General features: G+C 47.8%; 1 protein-coding gene across 1 annotated transcript; it reads right to left on the reverse strand.

Moving 5' to 3' along the window:
* Positions 1–1,147: 1,147 nt before the first annotated feature.
* LOC102424707 (mitochondrial RNA pseudouridine synthase RPUSD4-like) lies at positions 1,148–7,503 on the reverse strand (the record flags this gene model as incomplete). Its single annotated transcript, XM_014450693.1, is given in 6 exon segments — positions 1,148–1,545; positions 1,547–1,752; positions 2,535–2,632; positions 4,215–4,359; positions 4,436–4,529; positions 7,245–7,503. Coding segments are annotated over 6 exon segments (923 nt in total), but the record flags the coding sequence as incomplete, so codon positions are not given.
* Between the last annotated feature and the right edge of the window lie 1,350 nt (positions 7,504–8,853).

The raw sequence follows: 8,853 nt of genomic DNA on the forward strand, positions 1-8,853 counted from the left end.
CCTGTTATAAAATAAGTAAGACATGGGGATATAATGTATATCATGATGATTATACTTGATAATACTGTATTTATTGCATATTTTAAAGCTGCTAAGAGAATGGATCTTATAAGTTCTCATTATGAAAAGAACATTTGTAACTGTATGGTGATGGATGTTGACTTACGTGGCGGTCATTTCACAACATAGACAAATAGTGAATTATTATGTTGTACACCTGCAACTAATACAATGTTTTATGTCAATTATTCCTCAATGTAATAAAAACGTAATGAGAAAGCACTTCACATCCACCAAGATGGCTATAATCAGAAAGATGGGTGATAACAAGTGTTGATGATAAACTGAACCGTGATGCATTGTTGCTGGTAAGGAAAATAGTGCAACTGCTTTGGAAAAATCTGGAATTCTAAAAAGTGTTAAGCAGACTAAGAGTTACCATATGGCCCAGCAATTGCACTCCTAGGAGTGTACTCAAGAGAAATGAAAACATGCATCTACATAAAAATTTATATACGGCCCAGCCGGCGTGGCTCAGTGGTTGAGCGTCAACCCATGAACTAGGAGGTCACAGTTTGATTCCCAGTCAGGTCACATGCCTGGGTTGCGGGCTCGATCCCCAGTGTGGGGCATGCAGGAGGCAGCTCATTAATGTTCCTCTCTCATCATTTATGTTTCTCTCTCTTTCTCTCTGAAATCAATAAAAATATTTTTTTAAATTGCTTTAGTTAGCAACATATGGGGAGATTTCACATAAACATCTGGATTTCCTGATTCTGAAAATAATTTTAACAGCTGTTCCCACACAGCCACACCCAGACGGAGCCATCAAATGCGCTCTTCAGACAGCGTGTGTGCCCTCGCCACGTGTACACCTGCCCACGCCACTCCTTCCTGTTATCTGCCTGCATTTCTATCCGCTTTCCTGCTGTCACGCACCCGTCCCAGGCCCCACGACCACTGGTGAAGCACGGCTCACAGGCTGGGGCTGGAGGGAATCCCTGAATTCTGTGTCTACAAAACCTGAGACGGAAAACGGAGCAGAAGGGCTTGCTCATGTCCCGCAGCTCCACGAAGACAGTGACGGGCCGCTTCTGAATTTCTCCGTCCATCAGCACCAACCACACGCTTTCTAACCACAGGAGCCTTCCTGGTGGACCAAGAGCTTTATTGTTGGGTGAAAAGTGCCTGCTCACAGGTTCTGCGCTGCAGTTCTCCGTTTCCAATTACTGACCCCACCTGCCTGGTCCTGGGCTCTCTTCCATTTTGGCAAGATGACCCCGAGGCAGGGAGACTTCCCACAGGCTTTCCCAGAATGTGGCCCAATAGCAGAAAATACACTTCAGTTTCCAGTAAAAGCCGTGAGCAGCTGGGGTCCTTCAACTCCTCACTTGGCTCTTCTGGAGTCTGTCCCATGGGAGAAGTCAGCCACGTCCATTCAACAAAGGGAAGAATTCAGGGCCAGTGCGCACTGTCCAGCTGTCTCCCCGGAGCTCCCAGGGGCCCAGCTGTCTCCCCTGAGCTCCCAGAGGCTCAGCTTTGTTGCTCGTCTGGATCCTGACTCGGCAGCTCTAAGCCCAGGCGGCTCAGAGAGCGTACAAAGTAGCGAGGGAGCCTGCAGACCAAGCTGAGCTCCTCATTCCTGGACCCCAGGGCAGGCAGGACGAGCTGGCGGGCATGCAGGTGCAGAGGGAGGTGGCGGGCCTTCGACTGTGGCAGCCCCAGCTTCCGCAGAGTGCCGGCAGACAGCTTCTGCACAAAGAACAGAGGCCTTGTGAGAGCGGCGCCAGCAACAGTGCACCCTTGACCCAATGCAGGTCAGAAGCCTGGCACTGGAGGCCGGGACAGGAGCACCCTCGGGAGAGGCAGCATGGCAGCCTGCCGCAGAAGCACCAACAGGAAGGGCTGGGGACCCAGGTAGGAGCACCCCGCCACAGCAGGGAGGCCCGAATGGCCAGTTCTCTGCCCTCCACGGAATGGGCTGGGCACCAAGACAAGAAGCTCCCAGCATGCTCTTCAGCAGCATGAAAGGTGACTACGAGCCTTGAGAGAGCCTCCTTTCCCCACAGCCTCCTAACAAAACCGGAGACCTGCCCGGCCGGCGTGGCTCAGGGGCTGAGCGTCGACCTATGAACCAAGAGGTCACGGTTCGATTCCCAGTTGGGGCATATGACCAGGTTGCAAGCTTGATCTCCAGTGTGGGGCCTGGGGGAGACAGCCAATCAATGATTCTCTCTCATCGTTGATGTTTCTATCTCTCTCTCCCTCTTCCTTCCTCTCTGAAACCATTAAAAATATATGTTGTTTTTAAAAAACCCAAAATCTGAGACAAATCACGCAGCAGAAAGGTTTGCTGAAGCCCTGAGGGGCATGAGGGCAGCAGCGGGCTGCTCCTGTTCTCCCTACGCCGGTAACTGGTGCTGCCACGTCTGGCGCCCCTCGGTACGTCCTGCTGTGACTCACCAGGGGTTTCGCACGGGGAGGCCCAAGTTCTGCCCCATAGTCGGCTACAATTCGGGTCAAACCCATGTTACCTGGGGGGCCAACTTATTCCAGTCCGAGTACTTGTGATCGCCAAGGATTGGGCAATCCAATCCAAAAGACAGGTGAACGCGAAGCTGATGTTTTACCCCTTTAAGAAAAAGAGAGAGAGACTTGTGAGTGGCAACAGAAACAGTGCCCCGGCAGCATCTGCTTCTAATCCATTAACTCAAAGCACAGTAAGCTGGCAAAGCCCCAACTACATTCAAGTATAAAGAACAGTATTAACAACCTATAATCTATTAGGAAGTAAACATTATAAATACTGCAATTTCCCCTCCCCCTCACTGTCCCCTTTCTGCCACAGACAGCCATTAGCATCAACTTGGTGCCTATCTTTGCCATGCTGGGGTTTTCAAAAAATAATTTTATTATATAACACAATAGTATTATCTTACTTTTTTTTTTATTGTGGCAAAATATATATAACATAAAAGTTACCATTTGAACACTTTTAAGTGTACAGCTTAGTGGCCATAAGTATATTCACACTGTTGTACAACCAGCACTACCATCCATCTCAGAAATTTTGCATCGTCCTAAACTGCAAATGTACCCATTAAACACTAGCTTCCCATCTCCTCCTCCCTCCAGCCCCTGGAACCACCATGCCTCTATTAGGTTGACTACTCTAGGTATCTCATATCACTGGAATCTATATATATAAGAGCCTAAGCAACCGTTACGACTGGTTGACCGATCGCTATGATGCGCACTGACCACCAGGGGACAGACGCTCAATGCAGGAGCTGCCCCCTGGTAATCAGTGCGCTCCCATAGCCAACCTCCTGCAGCCGGCCAACCTCCCGCAGCCCCTCCCCCCGGCCAGCTGCCCCAATCGGGACTGGGAGAGACGGCCCCACCCGTGCATGAATTCGTGCACTAGGCCTCTAGTCATACAATATTTGTCCTTTTGTGCCTGGCTTATTTCACTCAGCATATTGCCCTCAAGGTCCCTCCTTGTTGCAGCACGTGTCAGCATTTCCTTCCTTTTTAGGGCTGTATAATATTCCACTGTGTGGATATACCACATTGTTCATCCATTCATCTGTCAGTGGACATCTGGGATGCTTTCATTTTGGCTACTGTGAATAGTGCTGCTAGGAACATTGGTGTGCAAGCATCTTTTGAATCCCTGCTTTCAATTCTTTTGGATGTATACCCAGGGGTAGAATTGCTGGATCACATGGTAATTCTATGCTTAATTTTTTTGAGGAACCACTTGGCACTATTTTAAATAAGTGTAAACAAACTATTTATATCTCATTGCTATCTACTGTTGTTGCTTCTTATTGTCTGTTTTTTAATATATACTTTTATTGATTTCCGAGAGGACGGGAGAGGGAGAGATAGAAACATCATTGATGAGAGAAAATCACTGATCGGCTGCCTCCTGCACTAGGGATCGAGCCCACAACCCAGGTATGTGCCCTGACCGGGAATCGAACCCTGATCTCCTGGTTCATAGGTCGATGCTCAACCACTGAGCCACGCCAGCCAGACAGCTACCTACTGTTTTTAACTATTATCTCTCCTGGAGCTCCCAGCCTCTCCAACAAGTCAGCTGCAATTCTACCCCCACAATACCAGCTGCTCAGAAGGGCAGAGCCCAGCAGCACTGGGAACCCTGCAGGACAGCGGCGCCTCCCACCGTGGAATGGCAGCACCCTCACCAGTAACAGGATGGAGCTCCAACAGGGCCGAGGAGACGGTGCTGCTCAGCACCTGGTACTGCGTCACAGCCACGTGCGCGCTCCGGCTGGTCCGCATTCTCACCATCTTCCCATTGTCCATGCGGTAGCTTGGGGACAGCGTCATCTGAAGCCAAAGAAATCCAGATGTGATTTCAACGGACAAGCAGAAAACCTGTCCTCCCGGGAGGCGGCTCACCCACCTTGTGGTGCTGCTGCTGCCCTTGCACCTCCTTCTCCACGATGGGGATATCCACGACGCCTGCTGAGGGCACGGGGACGCGCACGGTGATGGCCCTGGGGGGACACAAGAGCGAGCGAGGCATTCCTTGGATTTGGCTGCTTGGAGGTCTGCACAGCGGACCTGCTGCGGTCCGTGCCTAAGATCAGAGGGGCCCAAACCATCTCGTGGTAGAGGGCTTGGCCTGAGAGCTTGATACTCTTCTTACAGCATAGCTCTTTTAGTCCTCAAGGAACGTATGTTCATTGTAGAATATATGGGGAGGGGAAACAGAAAAATATTATACCGATAACATGGTCTTTCATGCCAGCCTTTAAAAACGAGTACGTACAGTTTAAAGTAAAATTAGTGTGGTTTTCGTATCCTCTTTTGTGTAAATAATAAAAGGTGGTAAGTTCTGATTGCATATGAAACAAATAAATGAGCTGAATGAAAAACTTGCAGGCCCATTCCTGCCTGTTTTGCCAGGCAGATAAGACAGGGAGGAACTGTGCGCAAAGAAGTCCCGGAAACCACAGCCACACTCAGTAAGTCCTCCTGATCAGTCTGTCGGAGGCCTCTCCCCGCCACGTCACGGTCACGGTCACGGTCATGGTCACAGTCCGACAGAGGGCTATTTAATCTGTCCTGACGCTCAAGCCTCTTCCAGGGCAATCACAGGAGTCCCCTGGTTCTAGGTGGCCTACCCCGGAGTCACTGACCAAGGAGGCAAAGCCCACTCAGACACATTTCACATCCTGGACGCCCACTTCAGGCTGACAACCGTCGGGGCGGCTGTGACACGTCATCCCACTTAAGCCTGAGTTGTAACTACCAGAGCATCCTTTCTGGTGACCTAACATCACTGCTCAAAAACGCCCAGTCGGTGAGTATTCCCCGAATGTGAACAGGCCCTGATTCAGACAGGTACTAATTCTATGCAGATGAACAAGACAGAAGTCCCTGCTCCCACGGAACTCACAGTCTAGTAAGAAGAGTCAAACAAGTCGCTATAATATAACAAGTTGCTACCGGCAAAAGCTAGCCAATGGTTCCTCCTATGTTCTACTTGCAACTTCTACTTCCTGCACCTTCTGGCCTACCTTCCCAGCTCTATCTGCCACCACTCATCACCCGACTGGACTGTATGCCTCACTCCTTTGTGCCTGCCATTCCCACAATCTACAACACCTTTCTTCACCTTGTCGATCAAATCCTATTCATTCATCAAGACCCAATTAATTGATTTCAACTCTTCTGTGAAGCCTATTACTGAGAATGGTTACCCATTCTGAACTTTCATGGACGATTTTCACAAAGAATATAGCAGTTTTTTATAGACTTTTATTTTGATTATTTGCATACATAATAATAGTCTTGGTTTTCCATCTTTCAGCTTTTCCTATGAGCTCGGTACTGTGTTAAACACTTCACATGCATTATCTCACCCAAAAAGAATACTTACAAATCAAGTAGAAAATAATAAACAACCCAACAGAAAGTGAGCAAAAGAAATAAAGTCTGTTTACAGAAAGGGAAACTCAAAATAGACAATAAACACGAAAGACAGTCAACAGACAATAGGGTGGTGAAGGCCTGGGGTGGGGTGGGGTCAGGGTGGACGGGGTCCAAGTGGGAGAAAATGGGGGGTTTCTGTAATACTGCCAACAATAAAAACTGAAAATAAAACACCCTTAAAAAAAATTTTTGTTTTTTACCCATCTGAGTGGTAATCCTTTTAAAAACGCTTTGGTCAGACAAGAGAGGAGGTGAACACTCACCCCTGGGGGAGAGAGTGGAAACTGACAAACCCATTTTGGAGAGCAATTTGGATAGTTAAGTATTCAAATTTTAAACTGTATGTACCTTCCACTCAGCAATTCCATTTCTAGGAATTTGTCCTGAAGATATACTCACATATTCTCCGCAAAAGGTCTGAAAAGTGGGACATTACCTAAACATCTGCAATGAGGAAATGATGGTGTGTCCACACCATGGAATACGATAGAGCCATAGAGGAGCCAGGTCTAAAAGCACAAAACGCTCTCCGAGATACACTGTCCCCGTGAGAAGGGCGGGATGCAAGCAATGCGAAATGCGCTGCCACACAGTAACACGCTTCTCCATGCCCCGTGAACTCGGGCAGTCCATTCAGGACTCTAGCAATAGAGACTGCCTCTGGGAAAGGAAACCGAGTAGATGGGGGACAGGAGTAGCTTTCATTTTTGCTCCTGTATCTTTCTTCTATTAAAAACTGAGGGAACCCTGTATGCACTAACATGGAAAGATCCCCAAGACACAGAGTTAAGTGGGAAAAGAAAGTACAATGTACGTCGTACAATGTGATATACCCATGCGCACATACGTGTGTGTGTGTGTGTGTGTGTGTAGATACACATACATACATACTGTATATACTACACACATATACATAAATATGTTGATACAGGACGGGAGGAATAAAAAGCAAACTGCCCCAAGGGAAGGGACAGAAATGACAGAGTGGATGGATTCTCCGGGAGTTCTTTGCTTTATTTTTGTCATTTGACTATTTGACCGCAGAAATCATGTATTACTTGTATAAATTAATTTTCAATGGTCTTCACGTATAGCCATTATTAGGAGCGACTACTCTATCAGAGCACTAAGTCTGCTTCCTACACCTTTCCAATGCCTACAGGTCCTAGCACACTGCCTCCTGTTAACAGGAGTGGCTGCTGTACGAATGCACAAATAGAAGAAAGGGATGCCTTCACATCTACCGCCTCTACCGCTATCAGCGGGCTCCATACCAGTACTTCTTCACCACCTGACGGGTTCTAAACAGCTCTTGGACCTGGTGTGCCACCTCCTTGTCCCGAGCCAACACCATGACGCCTGTAGTTTCCTTGTCCAGCCGGTGGCACAGATGCAGGGGCTCTGCCTTGTGGCCATGAAGCACCTTGGCCAGGATAGGGAGGACATCACTGATGCAGAGCTGGACCCCAGGGCCACCTACGATGGGAAAAGACAGAGGTTTGAGTGGCCAGGAAAAGACCCCACCAAAGAACTCTGCTTGGGAAAGAAAGCCCTTACTGGATTAACTGTCAACGCTTCCCAGGGCCTTATCCAGAGACTCCCAACATCCTTATGCCAAGGAGCTTGCTAGAAAGGAACCTCAGGCCCCCAGCCCAGACTATCCATCAAAATCTGCATTTTGCCCTAACTGGTTTGGCTCAGTGGATAGAACGTCGGCCTGCAGACTGAAGGGTCCCAGGTTTGATTCCGGTCAAGGGTACATGCCTGGGTTGCGACTTGGTCCCCAGTGGGAGGCCTGCAGGAGGCAACCAATCGATGACTCTCTCATCATTGATGTTTCTATGTCTCTCTCCCTCTCCCTTCCTCTCTGAAATCAATACAAAATATATTTTTTTAAAAAATAAAAGATGTCCAAGTAACTCATATGCATATTAAAGTTTAAGAAGTACTACCCTAGAGCACGGATAGGGCTTTCTCCACAGATACAAATATTCTTTAATCCTCTTATATACTATACATGCACTCACACTAAAATCGGCAACTAAAACGAGGAGGCCTGATCTTTTACTATATAAACAAAGGCTGGAGAATTTGCTAAGTTGAGTGAGAATGTAAGATCCTGAGGCCCTCCTGAAGCATCACAGGAGAGCTGAGAGCTGCTGGGGTGAGACATTCTTAGGTTCCACTCTGTGTTCTCTCCTAACTACCATGAGCTTGGACAGGTTGTTTAATCTTTCTTTCAGTCTTCTCATCTATAAAATGTAAATGTCCGTATTATAATTATCTCATGGGAGTTGAGAAGACAAGAAACTACCGTGAAAGTCAACAGAGAAAAAAGTCCACACAAAGCACTTGGCAAGGTTTAATTCCTTCCCTTCATGTACAACCTTCTCCATACCTTCCAAAAAGCATTCTTCTTCCAACTAAAAGATGCCTCCCCCCTTCCCCGCAAGCGCATTCTTTTTCCATCTTTCCTGACTCACTCCAGCTGTCTGACACATTCAACATTTACTCAAAAGCATTTGCGCCCTGACCGGTTTGGCTCAGTGGATAGAGCGTCGGCCTGCGGACTCAAGGGTCCCGGGTTCGATTCCGGTCAAGGGCATGTACCTCGGTTGCGGGCACATCCCCAGTAGGGAGTGTGCAAGAGGCAGCTGAATCGATGTTTCTCTTTCATCGATGTTTCTAACTCTCTATCCCTCTCCCTTTCTCTCTGTAAAAAATCAATAAAATATATTTTTTAAAAAAAAAGCATTTGCGTGTCCATGAAGTTCTAGGTCCCCTGGGGTTTTGTTTTGTTGGGTATTCTCTCTCTCTCTTGGTATTCTCTCTCTCTCTCTCTCTCTCTCGTATTCTCTCCCTCCTCTCTCTCTCTCTCTCTCA

The sequence above is a fragment of the Myotis lucifugus genome, unplaced genomic scaffold, assembly GCF_000147115.1.
Source record: "Myotis lucifugus unplaced genomic scaffold, Myoluc2.0 scaffold_3246, whole genome shotgun sequence".
Lineage (NCBI taxonomy): Eukaryota > Metazoa > Chordata > Mammalia > Chiroptera > Vespertilionidae > Myotis > Myotis lucifugus.